Genomic DNA, 21284 nt, shown 5'->3' on the forward strand with positions numbered 1-21284 from the left:
TGTCACAGAAAATGACTGACTATATTATAATATGTAGAATGTAAATGACTACTATCTTATCCCATTCTGGATGGAAATTTAGCAAATTCTTACACTCAAGGCATATGAAGAATCTAATCAGAATTTTGTACCCTAATCCTAAAGGTGAGAAAACAAGAGAAACTTAGGATTCCACTCTAACAATTGGGCCCCGATCTTGAGTCGCTGTAGTTCAAGGTCTAAGGCAATAGAATGGTGACGGAAATGTCCGATACCTGTACTATCCAATATGGCAGCCACTATCCTATGTGGCTACTGAGTACGTGAAATGGGGCTAATGCAACTAAGGAACTAAATTTTCAGTATAAATTAATTTAAATAACATATGGTTACTGGCTACTGATTAGACAGGTCTAGGGCAAAGCATCCTTAGCACTTGGGGATGGATAAAACTTCTCCCACACACCGAAGGAGAAGTTAATGTTATCTCTTACTGTAAGTCAGAGGTCAAACACTACAAACTGAAATCTACCTGATGGAAAAATACCACCTCTGACTTAGAGAGTAAGGTAAGAAATACAGTGCTATTCATCAAGAAAGATACGAGAAAACGTTACTCACCATTTAGATAATCTTTAATGGCACAAACACTTACCTTGATCAATTGTGCACACTTGTCCAGTGGTTCTGACAAGTGTTGGGTAATCTCTATAGTAATGATCTACATAAGGCTCCAATTTTAAATCCCTAAAACAATAAGAGCATATAAAAAAGAAATCACAAGAAAGGTATTAGAGCATTTTCCCCCACAGAGTTAGGATTCATCAGTTCAACTTTTCAATTTAAAAAACTTATGACAAAGAAGATAATCAAATCTAGAGTCCTTTTATTCTATTTCTGGACCTTGAAGTGCCCAATATAACAAACGCAGCCCAAACTTTTTGCTAGATAAATTTTATGGAGGTTAAACTAGTTTCTCCTTTATTATTTGTTAGTTCTGTTGTCTTCAGCAAGTTATCTCTATTAGCCTCAGTATTTTCTTCCAGAAAGTAGATAAATCCTCCTTCACTCACTTTTGAGGATTAAATAAGATATATTATGTAAAAATTAGCTTTAAAAATATAAAACATTATAAAAATGTTACTTATTTCAGAAAGCCATGATTAGAGTTTGGAAGTCATTTCATTACAAAAGAATTTTCATGCTAGTAATGATTCATCATAAGAGAAACTGACCATCAATTAAAACTGCCACTTTTCAGAAAAGAATTTCAGAGTCTCAAGGAAGAGCACAGAAATTAGAAAATGTGCTATAATCTTAACTCAAGAGTTTGACATTTCAATTCAAATTCAACTTTATTACCAAGGGTCACAAAGGCTGAAATAGCACCTAAATATGACCTTCACAATTCAGTGACGAACACAATCTTATTGTGGATACACTACAAGAGCCTCAAAGACAGGGATAACCACAGACTGAGACAACAAAAACACAGCAAAAAGAACCCTCAACTAGCAAACAATATTCATGTTCTTAGGAACAAATTTAGACAAGTTTCATCATCATTAAAACAGGGATCGTAATACCTACAATTCATATATGTAAACTATGATTGTGTTAACTATACCTCCTATTTGAATTTAGGTATTACTGTAAAACAGCAGGGGTTTTACAATGCCCACCATAGTGTAGCCAAGTCAGCTTGTCAAAATGAAGAGCTGAACAGATCACCTCCATTGTTTAAGACACTTTTATGATGTCCCACTAATCTTAGCATAAAGACTAAGAACCCCATAACAGCCCACAAGTCCTTTACATAGCCAATACCTTCAAACACTCTGTGGTTTATAGAAAATGCTCTGGTTTTCTGAAAAGGTAGATTTCAGAAATTTATTTGCAAGGTTCCTATATGATATTTAGGGCTGAGATCAAGTCATCTAAGGACCTCTTGGTAGTTTCTAATCTACAAACGATATTTACCTTGCCAACTGAACAAGAAGGCCAACAAGTGAACGAATTCCTTCTCCCATTAGAGTATTCAACTTAAGCTCCTCATACACAAGGTGAAGAACAAAAAAAATTGCAGGTATATGAGTAAACAGAAGTGTAGAAGAATCCAGAATGAGATTCTGTGAAAAATCCTCATCCTTCATCTGTGAAACTTCCAAAGGACTTAAACATAAAGATCTATTCAAAAGATGAGACTCAACATTCTGGTGGTAGTCTGAATTTAGTAAATACTCCCAGTCCTGAGAAAAATAAAGAAGATATTATTTTTTTAAATAATGCCTCCTTGTAATGTTATCATTAAAACAATTCAAGTTCTATTTTCACATTAAGTTGGAAAAAAATCACAATGCTTAAAAATTAGACCCACATCAAAATAGCTAAGCAATTTCCAGATGCCAGCAATAGACATTAAGACAAACCACTTTTCAAAACCCATCTGAAAAATTTTAGTCATGCCCTATTAGGAAATAGACTGAGAGAAGAATCCCACTATTTATAGAGATTGAGAAAGAAAATTAAGATTATCTTAGGTGATTTCTTATGAAGCCAAAAGTAAAGAATAAAAGGTGGGAGTGTAGATAGGCAAGTTTAGTGACCACTACACTGATCTGTGTTTTGGTAAGGGGAGAAGTCTACTTGTATCTGGTTAGTATATTCATCTATGTTTATAGGATGCTGGAGCTAGCAATTACAACCTAATAACCAACTGAATTTTGTATTCACACTGATTGTAGTCCATTTTCCAAGTACTGAGTCTGTTTTTGTTTTTACTTTGATTTATTGTACTGTGTTGAGAGAATATGATTTATGCTATTTTCAGGTCCTGGAATTTACTGATGTTTTTGTAAGGTTTAATACAGTGTGTTATTCTAACTTAAACATTCTTGGACCAGATACAGAAAGAACAAACCATAAAAGTAAAAAATTGGTAAGATGAGTAACTAAAATTTTTAAAAATCTGTTCATCATCATATACTGAGAGAAAATATTCCCAAAACATACACAACAAAGAACTCATATCCAGAATATACAAAAAACTTCTACAGCTCAATAAATATTTTTAAAAATCCAATTAAAAAACTGTAAAAAGCTGGAGCAGAAACTTGACGAAAAGATATGTAAGTAGCTAATACGCACATAAAAAAGTGTTTAACATCATTAGTCATGAGGAAAAGGCAAATTAAAACCTAAGAGAAACTACTTTACACACTCAAATAGTTAAAATGAAAAAGACTGACAACAGCAAATGCTGGCCAAGATGAAGAACAAGAGGAACTCTCATTTATCACTGGTCAGATTGTAATGTAGTATAATGAGTTTGAGAACCAGCAATGATCCATCAATTTCACTGCTAGGTATTTACCCAGAAGAAATGAAAATACATGTCCACAAATACTTGTCACTGAATACTGATGGCAGCCTTATTCATAATAGCCAAATAATGGAAATAGCCTAGGTATCTATCAGCAGAAGAATGTATAAACAAACTATGGTATATTCACACTACTCAGCAATAAAAGGCACAAACTGCTGATATCTGCAACACCTGGGATGAATCTCAAAAACATCACACTTAATGAAAGAAACCTTTATACCAAAGATTATGTACCACATTATTTCATTTATATCAAGTTCTAGAACAGGCAAAATTAACTTATAGTGATAGAATTCAAATCAGTGGTTGCTTCAAGAATAGAGGAAGGGAATGAAGGGAATGATTAAAAATGGCACATGAAAACTTTATGGAATAACGGAAAGGTTTTGTGTTTTGAGAGGGGTTATGGGTTACATGAGTGTTTATTTGTCAAAGTTTATCAAACTGTAAACTTCAGATCTAAGCATTTCATTTATGTAAATTATACCTCAATTTAAAAAAATTTTCTTAATCACTTAATAATATACCCATGGAATCAAGTATGATTGAGGACCTAAATCAGAGGATTAATTAGCAGTAAAATATCTACAAATCCAAACTCAAATCATGTGTATTATCTATGTTCAGTAATTTTTAGATGATCATTAAAGACAAAAGTATATGAATAACCACAGAAAACCTAACATATCCAACCTTCAAGATAACTGCTATTCAGTATTAAAATGAAGCAAAAGGTGTCAGAAATATACACAAATCAACAAGAGTACCACGTCTGTAGATTCTAGTACAAGTACCCACAAATTACTTTTTAGTAGCAAGAAGTAAGAATGCTTACATCATCAGATCCTGTCTCAGAAGGCCTTGCTTTTTTGGGTGCAATGACTGGGGAAAGTGATCCTTCAAAGTCAAACTGAAAGACAACCCCAAAAAAGATAAAATCATATAAATTAACTGATCAACTCAAAGAATTCAGATATCAGTTTCACCAATTATGGAAACTAAGGAAAGTCACCAAAACTCATTTTTTTCATCTGGAAAAACATGGTATGAATACTTTTCCTCTCAGCTTACTGTGAAGAAGAAATGAAATCATAGATGGAAGGCATCTAGTACAGTGCCTCGGCCCACACGCACTGCAATGGTGGTTTCCTTTCCTCCCCGACTTCTGTGATGACACAGATCACCACTGCTTTAGTAGAACAAGGACCTTTAGCCATATCCTAAATATGCCAAGTATAACCCAATGTTAGCCAAATGTCAGAACCAAGCAGACATTTGTTTAGAGTCTGTCTATAGAGGACAGGCTAACAATTCTATGGCAGAGACAGGTAGCTACTCTTCAAAGAGTTCTCCTCTTTCTCCTGGACCCACAGCCAGGCTACATATTACTGCCTCCCTCAGAGTTAGGTATGGCCCTGTGACAGTGTGACAATGAATGAAAGTGGGTTTTAGGGATGACTGGGTGGCTCAGTCGGTTAAGCGTCTGCCTTCAGCTCAGGTCATGATCCGAGGGTCCTGGGATCAAGTCCCGTGTTGGGCTCCTTGCTCAGCGAAGAGTCTGCTTCTCCCTCTCCCTCTGCCTGCCGCTCCCCCTTCTTGTGCTCTCTCTCTCTCTCTGGCAAATAAATAAATAAAATCTTAAAAAAAAAAAAGGAAAGAAAGAAAGAAAGAAAGTGGATGTTATCACTTCCAGGCCCTGTTCATGAAAAACTCCTGTGTATGCTCCTCCAGGCACTTCTCCCTTGTATCTGACTGATAGAGTCAACCCCAGGGCAATCTTTGAAGCCTCATGTTGAAGATGGCAGATGCTCCATCAGCCTGGGTCCCTAGTAACTGTGGAGCCTGTTCACCTGCTAAGTACTGTTCTAGGAGCAAGACTTACATTTTTATTGTGTGAGCTATTACATCTTTTGAGGATTTTGTTATATACAGCCTATCCTAACTAATACAGTTACATAAAAGCACTTTTCTCAAAGTTCACTCTTACTCAGTTCCCCCGGCATCACCTTTGCCACCTCTGCTACTTCCACATTGGCACTGAACTACCAATTCATCAACCATAAGCCCATAAATGGCAATGGCTATTTTCCGATGCTTTATTATAAAAACTTACATATTTGTCAATCAGTATCACTCATATGAAAGTTGATTTCTATATAAAAACTAAAGATAGACAGCAATAAAGTAATTTTTAAAGCTGAATATTTATATTACAATATTTCAATATTTAATAAATATGACATTTAAATATTAAATATAAAATGGAATAAAGTAGCTTTTAAAACTGAGTAATTTTTTTTGTTGTTGATTTGTTTTTATTTTTATTTTTTAATTTTTTATTGTTATGTTAATCCCCAAACATTACATCATTAGTTTTAGATATAGTGTTCCATGATTCATTGTTTGTGCATAACACCCAATAAAACTGAGTAATTTTTAAAACTGATCATGAGAAAAGGTTTTCTCGTAAAGCATTCAAAGAAAACAGTCCAACTCACACACAATACTATCAAAAAACAAAATGACAAGAATAAAATCAAAGCAACAGATGCATTTCTGTTAGCTATCTTACCTAAACCTTCAACCAAAACTTAGCACATATGTGCACACCTACATACACACATTCTCTCTCTCTCTCACATATTCTAAATACCACAATCACAAAGAATGTCCTTGCTATAGTTATCACATTTATAAGACCTAGAATTATGAAAAACGACAACAGAAATTATCTGATACAGATACCTCTTTGTGGCATATATGGATCTATTTTATTTTCGTTATTTTAATATTCTGCAGGTTACCCAGCCCTGTTATACGCTTCTGTAGATCCCTGACCTTTATCATAAACTGACGTAAAATACTTACCTGCCTTCTCCTGAGACTGTCGATTCCATGAGAGGAACTATCTTGCCTAATGAATATCTGAAAAGCCTGGCATCATGCCTGGCCTTCAGCAGAGGTTCAACTTCTAACTAATGAAAATATGACCATCCTGAAGGACACAAAAAGTTAACCCCAGATGCAACCATTCATAGAATGTGAGAACCAGAAGGAAACATCATATGGTCCAGTGCTCTCATTCAACACATCAGTAAATTAAGGAAGGCCCAAAGAAATGCCAAAAATCATGTAACTAGTCATTGGCAAAAATTCTGTACTCCCTACTCTCCACCCCATTATTTAAATGAAAACAAAAAAGGATATATCTGAACAAAGCAAAATTAAAGCCATTTGCCATTGAGGACCATTTCATCCTGAGCTTTGATGTAAGGACAAAAGAATAGCAAGGGTTTAATTATGCAGTCCTATTATAAATAAATGTGAAAGCAACTCAGCCTCAGAACTGATTTCCTTATTCCCTTTTAGGACTATTATCCAATAAATAAGTCAGAGAGCCCCGCCCTTCTTTATGAAAGAAAAAATGGTAGGTGCTCAGTCTTCCCCCTAACACGGAAACCTGAGGGGTACCTGGTTCTCTGCTAGAGAATGGAGCACAACAGCCTGTATTCATCAACAAGTTCCACAGCACAGTAACACACAACAACTACACAAAGCTGAAGCATTGCAGAAATCCTTAGTTTCTAGTAAGGCTCAATTTCTTCATATTTAATGAAGAATGGGAAAATGTGGAATAAAGTAGTTTTCATGCAACTATTTAAAATAAGAGAATTGTCCCTATTTTCCCAGGAAGGTTTTTCTCAAGGAAATTTCAGAGGGAAATTCTTTCATATGATAAAACAAACACAAATTCTTAAATATAGTATCTCATTCAGACGTAAAAGAGCATTAATTCCACAAATTCACTGAGCACCCATCTATGCCACACTACTATAGGTCCTAGAGATAGTGAACAAAACTAAACAAAAATCCCTGCTTACACAAATTCACATTCTAGAAGGAAGAGAGACACACAAGCAATATAAATAAGTAAAAATATACAGCATATTTAATTAGTTCTAAGGGAAAAATAAAACAGGTAAAGGGGATAAAAAGTATGGAGAGGGGTAACAATTCCACATGGACAGAGCAGGATGCACTGAGGTGCCACGTGAAAAAGATCTAGGCTTGTCTTATCTGGGGGAAGGCTTTTTCTCTAGAGTTAACAGCAAGTGCAAAGACCCTGAGGCAGGAACACGCATGGTACGTTCCAAGAAGAGTAATGGAAGCCTGTGTGGTGGGGACAGTGTGAGCAAGGCAGGGATGAGGAGACAAGATGAGAGAGGTAAGAGAGGGATGGGTCACATGGCACCTTGCAGGCTTCTGGCTTTTACTCTGAGTAGGAAGGGAAGGTACTGGAGGATTCTAAGCAGAGTGACATGACCTGACTTTGTCAGACAGGATTACTTCGGCTGTTGGGCAGAGAAGAAAATGAAACATAGTCAAGGACATGAAATGTGAGTCAAAAAATAACAACTATAAATGACCAATGAGAGGGACTCCTGGCTGGCTCAGTCGGTGGAGCATCCAACTCCTGATCTCAGGGTCCTACGTTGGGCATGGAGCCTCCATAAATAAATAAATAACCAATGAGAATCTGAAAAACCCATTACCGCTTACTTAGACAGGAATAAGAGAAAATGTCTCACTAAGTTGGCAAAGGTTCACCACACCACAAATCATCACTATGCTGAAATGGGCACTTCTAAATGAAGCTAGTGAGAATGTCAACTGGGCAACCCTTTTTGAAAATTATTTGACTTAGTAATAGCTCTTCTAAGGTTAAGTTCTTAGGAAATGACTACAGCTGTAAAGATCTGTGTTTGCAAATTATTCCTAATGAGAAAAGAAACTGATTTAACAATGTTCTATTATTAGTTGTTGGTTAATTATGATAAAACCACATGGTAGCCTATTATGAAGATGATAAAATGGGGGGTTTTGCCTAAGAATTTTTTTTTTTAAGGTTTTATTTATTTATTTATTTACTTATTTATTTGACAGAGAGAGAGCACAAGCAGGGGAAGCAGCAGGCAGAGGGAGAGGGACAAGCAGGCTCACTGAGCAGGGACCCCGGTGCGGGGCTCGATCCCAGGACCTTGGGATCATGACCTGAGCCGAAGACAGATGCCCAACAACTGAGCCACCCACGCACCCCAGGAATTTTTAATGATATTGGAACTTTTCATTTATATCGTGTTTATCTAAAAGGCAATACAAAGATATTCAGAGTGGTTATCTGAGCAGTATTATTTTCTTCTTAATTCTTCCATTTTCCAGATTTCCCTCAGTAAGAATGTACGTTCATAATGAAGAAAAAAATGATTTTTTAAATGGATTTACTATTATAAGACTAAAATGTACAGCTGAGCTACCCAGACAAAGGTAAGTGTGTTCTAGAATGATTTCTTTAGAGTGACCCAGGCAAGGTTGTCCTGGGAGTTATCTCTAGAGCCAAAAGGAATCACCAATACTGAAGACACTACTCTGCTGGTTTTGTAAATAACCTGTTAAAGGCCTGTAAGAAAGCTTCTGGGGTGGAGAGAGAGGGATACAGCTTCACATCATTAACAGAGTCGATACTTAGGCTAAAGCCCTTGAAATTGCCCTCAAATCAAACATTCCTCCCCAAAGACTAAGCAATTTGTGTATGAAAACAGCATGGACTACAGAGAAGAACACTAAGCCATCATTCAGAAGACACAGTCTAGGCCCTGTTTTGAGCAAATCACCAGTCTGTGTTCTCTCTGTGATTCAGTTTCTTCATTAATAAAAAAACCAAGATGTTACTACTAATCCTAGCATAACTTGCAGTCATTTTACAAAGATGAAATGAGAAATTATAGTCAAACATGCTTTCCCATGTTATAAAACTCAGTATTATAATTACCAGTAAAAGATTATCATTAAATATTAAATGACATGTGATTTACCAAATAGATAGATAGTACAATAAGCCTTAGTATTATTCCATTTTGTTGATTAAGGTCTACCTATTAGTAAATTGATCTGTTACGTACTCTAAATACTATATTACCAATTATGCAAACATTACATTGGTAACAACAGAATAACTCAGAAAAAAAAAAAAAAAAACAATTATATGTACTTACATTTCTGGTCCATGCTAAGCGGTCTGTGTTATAACCCATCATGTTCATGAGACAAGTCACAAATAAATTCCACTCGGAATGATAACTGGGTCCTCCCGGAGCACTGTGGACACTGTACCACTTGACAAGCATCTGAACAGCTATTTCCTTTGGCAGGATAAACTTAATTGCTTGCAAACATGTTTGCACTATTAAAAGCAAAGATTAATTTTAGTATGCTTCCCATATGTATTTCTTTTCCCCTTTTAATAAGAAAGTTTTTTTTTTTTTTTAACTACTTCTGTGTAAAGGCCAATTACTCTGAAAAGAGAACTGTCATTACAGAGCCAGCGGGACGCAAACATTCCCCGCCGATCACTTAAAACTTAAACCAACTACTAAATTCAACAGGGATTGCAAGAGGTCTTAGGGCAGCTTTCAACCCACTGATTTTGGGTCAGAAATAAGACAACCAACAGTCCAGCTTACCTGAGACAGAACTGATTTATACCCACTGCCCCAGCAATGACTAATAGCTCCCCATTTTGTTCTCAAAAATACTCTAGTTTGGACAATAAATTAAAGGTCATTCTATCAAAAACATGTAATTTCTACATGAATAAGTTTATATAAAATACTGCTGAAATACTTCAGTAAAATATGCAATACTCAATATACGCAACCTCATATAGCAATGCTTAACTATCATTAAAAGATGTTCTCAATGAGTTAACATCCCTGTTAACCAAAACTTTGTAACTTTTAATTATTTCTGACACCATTCACTTTATAAATGTTTTACGTAACGGATCAGCCAATACTACGTAATTTATACCTTCCTTAGTGACTCAATGCCGTTGTAGAAATATCAGTCACAGTGCCACACTGTCATGCCGCTGCACGGAAGAGCCCTGGGTCTGCTTTTCTTAGTTAAATGGCCCCAAACTGCAACGTTTTTGTATTCTCACATCTTCTCTTTAGAGGATTCCCCTTTTCCCTTCCCACTGCCACTGTTAACCAGGCCCATCCTCAGCAGCATATCCTTTCTCATCAATTGGCTATGTGTGTACACATACAGCAAAGATTAGAGGCAAATAGAATAAATGTTAGAAAACCAAATAACCAGTTTGTCGTGGTTGAATCCAAAATAAGTGTAAACCAGATACCGCCTGAGGGGCTGAGGGATGTTTATAAGTAAAGTACAGAAACTTCCAAGTGAAGTACAGAAACTTATGTGACTTCTATCTGGCTATGAGAGAGTAAGATTTTACTCCCCTTTCATTTATTTTATTTAGTCCATTATTTGTTTTTATATATTTTGTTTAGGTTATACTTCTAAGGTACATGGCCTTGAAATTATTGGCTAAATACCTCTTAGAAAAGCAAGGTATCTCTATACCTACTCACTGTATCATTTTACCAAACCAATGAAAGAAATTTCCTAAAATTAAAAAGTCATTCTACCCTACTTACCAAATTCCAGAAATCACACAATCTGCCAATATTTTGCTTTGCCACTGAGATTTTGAAACTAATAAATGTTGTGAATTTTCTTATACATCCTTAACTTACAATTGTTGACAAATCCTTTCAATTCTAAAGTTTTACTATTCTCTATTCAGAAATATTCTCCTAGTATTTTCCAAGTTGTGTTTCAATAATAACTTAAGCAGACTCGAATTTTATTAAAATACACCTGACTGTATTTTGACTATAACATTAAGTTTTATTCAATTTAGGCAATTATGTTAATTTCTCAATTTATATAACAACTGAGATATTTATTATATGATTAAAAGCCATCACATATGCCAAAAACTGTTTTAGTTGCTTAGCCTTCCTTGTTTCTCAGATTTTCTGGCAAGAGGCATGTCCACTCACTGCATGGCCTTCTTCAACATAAGGAATCTCAGAGAAACAGAACTAGCACATCCTTCAAAAATACCCCTAGCCTTAGAGCACACATGGAGTAGACACTGAAAAGTGCTCCCCAGCTCTTCACAGCTTCTCTGCAAAGTAAAAACCTCAATCCCACGGCTTCAAAAAAGCAAATTTTTAAAAATCCCAATTACTTTTGCAAATCAGCAAATACTACAAATCTTATCAATCAAACTGAGAATACATGGAAGTGAGGTCTGACCTCAATCATACCTAATTCAGAGGTGGCAATTTCAGGAATAGTGATCCTAACCATGGAGCCATTACTCAATTCCTAGGGGAAAGAACAGAAACAAACAGGAGCACGTAAATAGAATTTGTGCATTCTAAGTCTTTGAATGTCTTAAAAATGGCTATGCTTTATAAGACTGCCTGTCAAATTAAAATTCAATAAAATAAATAAAAAATAAATATTTTTCAAACGGAACTGAATACTTCCAAATTTCAGAAACTGTAAATGTGCTTATTTAAAAAACATTTCCAGGGGCACCCAGGTGGCTCAGCCGGTTGAGCACCTGCCTTCGGCTCAGGTCATGATCTCAGGGTCTGACATAGAGCCCTGCGTCAGGCTCCCAGCTCAGTGGGGCGTCTGCTTCTCCCTCTCCCTCTGCCTTTCCCCCTGCTCCTGCTCTCTCTCGCTCTTAAATAAATAAATAAATAAAATCTTTAAAAATAAATAAAAACCATTTCTAAAAGTTGTTTTAATGAAATGTTTAATTTTTATACATAAGAGTCACCATCACTAAAAAAGATTAACTTTTAATGAAAAGACAAAAATCCTATCAATATAAAATTCAACTATTTAAACAAGATTTGTTTTCCATAATTTTTAAATAATAAAGCAACTGTAGAAAAGTTAAGCAGAATTACTTTAAAGTAAAATAGTACAAAAAATGACACATTGCAAGAGATTTAAAAAATCATAAAAAATATTTGTTTTCATGATTCAGACAAAATCCTGCATTCTGACAAATTTGAAATAACAGTCATATTTCTTAGAGAGCTACCTAATCTTCTAAAAATAAATATACCTACCAGAGTTACTCTGTTACGGACAGGATCTCTTATAGAATGAATGTAAGTCCCAAGCTGCTGGAAAGTACAATCCTCATTATAGAGAGAATCATGAAGTTTTGAAGAATCCCTCAGTTCTGGAACTGGGGAGAATAGAACCACCTATAAAAAGTCATAAATACAACACATACGAAATATTTTTTGAGGAATTAAGGATAAAAAAAATCTCTATTTGTACATGGTCTAACAACTGTACGTAATGACTTAAAATCATTCTGCTCTGGGTATGATGAAGTACCTTACAGCAGACCAAGATCCTCACCCAAAGCAACTAGAAAAGGTCAGTAAAACAGTAAAACATCTGATCAATAGCACTGGAGAGCTATGGAGACAACCTAGACCTGAGAGGCCAAGATCTAGGAGAGAAAGAAGGGAGTCACAGGGAGGTGGCCCAAAATTCTTACACCACTTTTCCTGGTCTTGGCATGTGCAATATTTGGTGGGGATTAAGTAGGGAGTATGGATACACTGAGTATGCAAGGAAGGCCAATGCTAAGAGGAAGAAGAGATAGCAACACTTCTGGCAATCTTAAAGAGCTAGACACATAAACTATAACTTGAGGCAGCCCAGGCAGAGATGACTTGAGGATCTAAGACCCGAGAGGGAAAGGAGAGCAATGAGAAAGCAAAGAAACAAGACAGGTACATAGTGGTATCTCCCCTACAGCCAAATGTTTGTTCTGAAAATATGAGAACATTTACTTGCTCAACTGCAATTATGCAAACAAAAAACTTAAATGATCTTAGTTACTAATTACATGCAGATGCTCCAGCTTTAGATCCAGTCCTAACCACTGACCCTTTTTATATTCCCATAATTCAAATTATAGGACATCTCTAAGTGAATAGCTTGTCAACACTGACAGCCCATCAAGTATAAGATTATTTATTATATTCAAGCTTCTACTCCTACAGCTGCCACAAAAACTGAGCTCCACTGGTCCTGAATCTAAGTCTAGTTGCACAATCAACCAGAGACGTGGAAAGCCATTGGCCAATGTGTAATACAATGATCTTGTGACCCCATGGCTACCACAAAGACACGAATCATTCCTGGGTTAATGGAATTCTAAGAAAGTTAGGAACCATTTTACATTATAAAAGACAAAAATTCTTCCAAATCACACAAAACTGACACTTCTCCAGCTCCCTTTTGAAAGTTCTGCAAATGTCCTGCTTTGAGGGAAAGAACTCAATGCTGCACATATTTAAAAAATAAAACCAAGGCCTAGACATTAACCAATACAATTAATTGCTTACACCAACCTTCACTTTCAACTTTCCCTAAACATCTGCACCCAAATGTCTCTCAAATACAGACCCCCTTTCTCCAGGCTTCCTAACTTGGTAAGCATGGGTGTCCACCTAGCTTGCTCAGAGAACTCTGAGCCTTGTTCCCCAACATAGCACAAAACCAGTCAGCTGACAGACTCTGCCATTTCCACTTCTCCAGACCTCTCATGTCACTGCCCTCCTCTCCAATATGCTGCCGTAACTCGGATTCTCTTCGCACCTCTTGAATTAACACAAAAAACAACACTTGGAATCTCTTTGGTCTAAGTCCCAAGATAAACATCTAAAACACAGAGCCTAACATTCGTAACTCCATCCTCAAAAGCCTGTAATGTTCTGGTGATAGCATTCAGAATAAAAACCTTTTCATCCTTTCTGCTTTTAAGAACATGTTAGTAAGAGTGTAAATCCCAGCTCTAACACTGACTAGCTACATGACTTTAGACAAGTAACCTCCTTATACCTCTATTACCCATTTGTAAAATGGGGAGCAGTACCTTCCCAACAAAGCCATTCTAAGGAATTAAATGAGTTAATACATATAAAACACTTAGAACAGTGCCTAGCACATAGAAAACACTCAAAAACAAGTTATTATTACCCATTCCCTGCCCTGCCCCACCCAACAGGCAACTTGTACTTTTATAAGCATTCATTTATTCCACAGACTTGAGTCTTATATGCTACACGATGGAAATATGAATATGCATAAGAAATGTTCTGCACTTACCTGCCTCCACACCCATTTCCCATGTGATTCCTCTTTGCCCCAAATGCCCCTTTCCATCTACAGATATCCTACTTATCCTCAAGGTCCAAACCAAGTCAGACATGCCCCTCAGATATGAGCCTCTGGTTCTGCCACATCAACCCATCAGGATGTATCCTCCTATCAGCGAATCTGCTGTGGTACTCTCTGTTCCTCATTCATAAGTCTTAATAGCCTACCTCAAATTATAATTTCTCATGCAGATAGTACATCTGTTCCACCCAAATCAATTATGAGGTTCCTAGATTAAAAAGAATGTCTCATTCTCATCTCTGTAGTACCTTACACATCACAAGGGAGGTCAATATGTTTACTGAATCATTTGTGTTTGAAAATATGTATATTCTACCAAATATTAGCTAAACTTCCAATTCTGTCATTTTTAAAACAAAAAAGTTAACCATGGGAAGAACTAATATTTGAACCAAACTTCTTTAAAACACTATTTATTTTTTTAATTTTATTTAAATATTTTATACTTTTATTTTTTAATTTAAATCCAATTAATTAACATATGGTGCAATATTAGTTTCAGAAGTAGAGCTCAGTGATCATCAGTCTTAAATAACACCCAGTGCGTATTACATCATGTGCCCCGTCACCCAGTTACCCCATCCCCCCACCCCGCTCCCCTCCTCCAGCAAACCTCAGTTTGTTTCCTATGATTAAGAGTCTCTAATTTTTGACAACACCTAATTCATTACTCACCTCATCCAAGGATCCAAGTAGTTTACTAAGAGGCTTAGGAGTACCAACACTGTCAAGTGGAGTGCTGGGCCGAGGCATCGTGGCAGACATTGTCAGGGAGGGGGCTGGCAGTCCAGGAATAAAAACCTTTCCCACCTTTAAGCAATAAAAAGATGTGGGGAAAAATACTGGCTTTAATGTGTCATATCCTTAAATATAACGTTATGGCATGTAAGCATAAATTTCTTTCGATATTCCCCATTTTACACACACCGAACACATCTAAAAAATGAAAAGAAATAAAATTTCAGTAATTCCACCAGCCAACTACAAATATCTTGGTATAATTTCTCTTGGTCTGATTCCTTCTCTTCATTACGGAGCACTTATTTTGGGCAGGAAAGTGGGTGAATGTTAATACGGTCATAACATAACACAACATCCCATATACTATGCATTTTCCTACTGTATTGGTGGTAGAGACAGCAGGGACACTAAGCTTGCAGAAACTGTAAGCAGCAATCTTGTCAACAAAATCTCCGGGCAGAGAGAAGAAACATCAATTACTTCCGAGGCGCTAAAAAAATGAAGCTGACTGACGCTCCAGAAATTAAATCCAATGTAATCCAAACTGGGCTCTTAAGCTCATAATCTGCCTTCTTCCCTCAAATACTTCCTCAAAACACTTTATACATATTCTTCATTAAAAGAGTGAGTGGATAATCCATGCTAGCCACCCCTTATTTTGGCTATCCATGGGGTTCTCAGGAAAAACACAAGAGAAGTTCAGATCCACATAGGCCGAAAACTCTGATAAGACTCAAAGGAAATATTCAGAACGCAAGTGAAATTCTAACAAAACCCACATTTATGTCCATATACTACCCAAAGCTAATAAAATTACAAAGTTACCCAAATAAAATCCTCAGGATTAGAAAACAAAATGAGGGCGAAAACCAGTATATATAAAGTTTTTAAAAAGCTACAAGAGGGCGCCTGGGTGGCTCAGTCAGTCAAATGTCTGCCTTTGGCTTAGGTCATGATCTCAGGGTCCTGGGATCGAGCCCTGCGTCAAGCCCCACATCACCACATGGGGCTCCCTGCTCAGTGGGGAGTCTGCTTCTCCCTCTGCCTCTGCTCCTTCCCCTGCTCATGCTCTCTCTCAAATAAATAAAACCTTTTAAAAAATGAAATAAAGGGCGCCTGGGTGGCTCAGTTGGTTAAGCGACTGCCTTCGGCTCAGGTCATGATCCTGGAGTCCCGGGATCGAGTCCCGCATCGGGCTCCCTGCTCAGCAGGGAGTCTGCTTCTCCCTCTGACCCTCCTCCCTCTCATGCTCTCTGTCTCTCATTCTCTCTCAAATAAATAAATAAAATCTTTAAAAAAAAAAAAAATGAAATAAAATAAGCTACGAGAGACCTCCAGTTAATGAAAATATGGAGTAAGCACATTTTGTGCTATTCTTCCCACTATTTACAATGGAATCTGCACAAAATTTATAATGCAGTGGAAGACTCTGAAAGGTGAGGAAAAGAAGACACTGGCTAGAGACGTGAGAACCAGGATGCAGTAAGGAAACAGCACCCTACATATGATGAATTCCCTAGGCGTTTTTGTTTCTTTCACTCTTTCCATAACCAGTTCTTGAGCTCTCAAGGGGCCTGCAACCCAGAAATGGCCACAAGGTGCAAACCAAGAGAAACCTTGCTCTTTTTAGACAAAGTGTCAGGAAAAGAGGGACCAAGCAAGACAGAGACATCTTCACCATACCTGCCCCACTCCAGGAAACACTAGGAAAAAAGCCATGGCCTTCAGTTTCCTCCGTATCAGGAGCTGTGGCCTGGAGACTATGGGCAGAGTTCTATCATTCCCTCTACGAGGAGTAGGTGGCATCCCTCCCCGAGCATAGGGACTGTGGGCCAGGCCTATTTCGCACTGTGGTAACTAGGTGGTATCTCCTCCCCTCTTCATCAGGCACTGCAGGTGCAGAGACTATGAACAGAGCGCTGCTGCTTTCATTGCCAAGAGGCAGCCCCTCTGCACCTCCCCATGGTGAGCAAAAGCTATGAAGGGGGAGGAACACTGGCTTTCATCCTTACTCTACAGTAATAAGGCAGCATACCTCTTCCCTTCTGTCCTCCACAGAAATTATGAGTGGAGGGAGTGCTGTGTTCCACCCCCACCCTGCAATAACAAGGCAGTAACCCCTCTCTGTCCCACCTAGGGAGTTAGAGGAAGAATGGAAAGGAAGTAAGAAAAGGACTTCTTAAATATGTGTATGAAATCCTGGCCAGGCCTCTGAGTGAACTATGTGTGAAACTGACCAACAATGACACAGTAAAAGATCTGAGAACTAAACAATGATCTCTACCACCATTCAGTTCTCAGGCTGGCGTCTGGGTAGCAAAGAAGTTGGGGGAGACCACAATCTCATTAAGAGAGCAGACAAAAAAAACAGGCCCCAGAAATACTTCTCTCCTTGGCCAAAAAAATCAGGAAAGGAATAGCTTAACAAGATCGAAAACTTTTAGACAATAAGCGATATACTCCAGACAAACACCATGGGAAAAACTGTGTCCCACCTCTCAGTCCTGTCAGCAAAGGCCACATGGGGAGCCTAGACTTCCATTCTCACCTGGCTTTAACAAGGCACCAATTTGGGGGGATGGGGGGAGAAGAAAAAACGAATAGTACTATGGATTCATAAGAATTTTACATAAAGCAGCATTCGGAACTCTCATACACTGTTGAAGGCAAGAAGTAAGGGGAGATGTTGTAAACTGGTACAACCTACACCTTAGAAGACAATTTGGCACCCCCACTCCCCAGCCATGACCAAGTTGAATATGCATATACTCTGAAGGTTAAGAGACGTGTTTAAGAATTTTTTAAAGCATTACCAGAGGAAACAGTAGAAGCAACATAAACATCCCCAGTGATGATAAAATGGTAAAAGTTTTGGTATAACCATACAACGGACTACTATAGAACAGTGAATGAATAAACAACAGCTACACATGGACATAGATAAATCTAAAAATAGTAATAATGTTGAGCAAAATAATGAAGTCCAGAGAAGACCATATGGTATGATTTCCTTTATATAAAAATTCAAATTTAAGGAAAACTAAACAATTTACTCCTTAGTGACATGTACATAATTGCAAAAAAGCTTGTAATAAAAACAAGATTTACTGCAAAAAGCCAGGACAGTGTCTATCCAGGGGGAGACAGGGAGATGAGGATGCAGTAAGGAAACAGCACCCTACAGACTATAAAGATACTGCCAGTGTTCTAGTTCTTAACCTGGCAGTGGTCATAGGAAAGGTCACTTCATTAGTCTTTGAATTGTGTTTATGTATTTAAATTTCACAATTTAAACTTTTTAAATTTACATAATTCTGTATGTAAATTCCAAAACTGTTAAAAAAAAAAAATTATATGGTCAACATATTACACATTTAATGAAACTTTACAAAAACTTTGAGACTTAACAAAGTACCCATACATCAATTTCAAAACTACATTCTTTATAAAACTTCAGGTTAACTTTTTTTTTTTAATAATCTACCTATACTCATTAATGATTCCCCATCTGTGCCAGATAGCACCAATCCATCTCATGGCAGTGAGTCCTAGGCCTTCAAATTGGGACCAAGCTAAACTGGAGACTTCATTTTCAACTCTTAGAAAAATCTTCTGCCAAATCCTACAGCCAGGGGGTCACTAATATTAAATATTAGACTACATATTAAAAAAAAAAAAAAAATCAGGGGCGCCTGGGTGGCTCGGTTAAGTGTCTGCCTTCTGCTCAGATCATGCTCCCAGTGTCCTGACATCAAGCCCTGAGTTTGGCTCTCTGCTTAGTAGGGAGCCTGCTTCTGCCTCTCCCCCTGCCTGCCACTTCCCCTGCTTGTGTTCACGCTCTGTCAAATAAGTAAATAAAATCTTTAAAAAAAGAATGTTTAAAAATAATAATAATATCAAGGAGGTGGTCCTACAAAAGGATGAAATGCTACTTACTACTTACCCGAACCACTCCTGTGTACAGCACCAGGTTTCCACTGCCTTCAAGGACCAGCATGGTATCTATCTTCTGAGAGAAAGACAAAAATTTTATTTGCCAATCTGTGCAAATTATAAAACATAATGATTTTCAACTTCTCAAGAAATGTGCCTGCATTTACCTCCACTGGCGCTGCATCCTTTGCATGTATGTTGGTGATGGAGCCAAAGATGAGCTGAGTTTTATCATTACTCTCTTGAAACTTTACACAGCTAAATATTAAAATAAAAAGAGAAACAAACTACTGATATGTCCAACAACTTATAGTGATCTCAGAGGTATTATGCTGACGGGGAAAAGCCAATTTTGAAAGATTACATATTGTATGATTCCATTTTGTAACATTTTCAAATGACAAAATTATAAAAATGGAGAACAGATTAGTGGTCGCTAGGGGTTAGGGATGGGGGTGGGTGGGTTTAGTGTATGGGACTATAAAGGAGTAGCCATGAGGGACATCTTTGAGGTAATAAGAAGTTCTATATCTTGACTGTGGTGTTTGCACAAATCTACACATGAGAAAACTTCATGGAATCATATAAACACACACAAATGAGGACATGTAAAACTGATGAAATCTGAATAAGGTGTGTGGATTGTACTGGTGTCAATTTTCTTGTTTTGATAATGTACTATAATTATATAAGATGTTACCTCTGGGAGATAGAGTGCAGGGTACACAGGACCATCCCCCTACTATTTTGCAACTGCCTGTGTTTTATAATTATTTCAAAATAAAAAGGTAAAGAAGTGGACAAAAGATCTGAATACACATTTTTACCTAAAAAGATAAATGACTGGCCAGTAAGAACATGGGAAGATGCTCAACATCATAAATCATTATGGAAATGCAAATTAAAAACACTTCACACCCACTAGAATGGCTACAAAGAGACAGACAACACGATAAAGAAACTGGAACCCTCATAGATTGCCAGTGGGAATATAAAAGGATGTAGCCTATTTGGAAAACAGTTTGGCAACTTCTTAAAAACTTAAACATGAATATACTGTTCAACCCAACAATTAACCTTTACACTCTTAGGTATCTCCTCAAGAAAAAAGAAATCAGGGGCGCCTGGATGGCTCAGTCGTTAAGTGTCTGCCTTCGGCTCAGGTCATGATCCCAGGGTCCTGGGATCGAGCCCCGCATCGGGCTCCCTGCCCTGCGGGAAGCCTGCTTCTCCCTCTCCCACTCCCCCTGCTTGTGTTCCCTCTCTCGCTGTCTCTCGCTCTGTCAAATAAATAAATAAAATCTTTAAAAAAAAGAAAAAGAAAAGAAAAAAGAAATCATGTATGTCCACACAAAGACTTCTGCTCCAATGTTCATAGGGCCATAACTCACTATGGTCAAAAAGTGGAAACCAAATGTCCATCAACAGATGAATGGATAAACATAATGTGGTGTATCTACATAATGGGCTACTACACTGCAAGAGGAATAAAGCACTCATACATGTTACAACATGGTGGATCCTAAAAAACATTATGCTAAGTGAAAGAAGCTAGCCACACAAAACTACATTTTGTATGATTCTATAACATCTCTGGAAAAGGCAAATCTCCTAGGCAGAAAGCCTATATACAGAGTGGTTACCTGAGGTTGGGAATCAGAAGAGAGACTGACTGCCAATCAAACACAGGGATCTTTTCAGGGGGACAGAAATGTTATAAAACCAGATTGTAGTGATGGTGGCATTAACTCTGTAATTTTACTAAAAATAATTGTACACTTAAAACATGTCAATTTTTTGGCATGTAAATTATTTCAATAAAGCTACTTAAGTCAAAAAAAGAAAAAAAGAAAAAGTAGCCCTACATTTGTTGACACAGAATCAAAGGGAAGTATGCACACTTACCGCAACTGGAGCTCAGACTCCACCAAAAAGCACAAGAACTTCTGCCCACATAGGTCAGATGTAATAAACACTTTTGAGGTCTGTGAATTTTTCTCTCTGTAGCAGATACATTAATAAAATAACTGTCAGCATTAGTTCCAAAATCTGCCACGATAACTCTTAATGAAAATATCCTGCAAGAAATCTTAAAACTACTTGGGCC

At 37.2% G+C, this 21284-nt stretch overlaps 1 protein-coding gene across 5 annotated transcripts in view; it reads right to left on the reverse strand.

Annotated features, from left to right (window-relative positions):
• Nucleotides 1–21284, reverse strand: part of ANAPC1 (anaphase promoting complex subunit 1) — a 92886-nt gene that overhangs the window by 58248 nt on the left and 13354 nt on the right. For 4 of the 5 annotated variants that reach the window (XM_036106481.2, XM_036106482.2, XM_078056288.1 and 1 more), the window contains 10 exons: nucleotides 21083–21178; nucleotides 19345–19435; nucleotides 19188–19253; nucleotides 15179–15313; nucleotides 12370–12510; nucleotides 11548–11608; nucleotides 9418–9605; nucleotides 4200–4274; nucleotides 1960–2228; nucleotides 635–726 (listed from right to left, as the gene is read on the reverse strand). In XM_036106481.2, the coding sequence (XP_035962374.1) occupies nucleotides 635–726; nucleotides 1960–2228; nucleotides 4200–4274; nucleotides 9418–9605; nucleotides 11548–11608; nucleotides 12370–12510; nucleotides 15179–15313; nucleotides 19188–19253; nucleotides 19345–19435; nucleotides 21083–21178 (1214 nt within the window). The remainder of the gene's footprint in view (nucleotides 1–634; nucleotides 727–1959; nucleotides 2229–4199; nucleotides 4275–9417; nucleotides 9606–11547; nucleotides 11609–12369; nucleotides 12511–15178; nucleotides 15314–19187; nucleotides 19254–19344; nucleotides 19436–21082; nucleotides 21179–21284) is intronic. The other variant, XM_078056289.1, reaches the window with a different exon arrangement.

Source organism: Halichoerus grypus, chromosome 10, assembly GCF_964656455.1.
Source record: "Halichoerus grypus chromosome 10, mHalGry1.hap1.1, whole genome shotgun sequence".
Taxonomy (NCBI): domain Eukaryota; kingdom Metazoa; phylum Chordata; class Mammalia; order Carnivora; family Phocidae; genus Halichoerus; species Halichoerus grypus.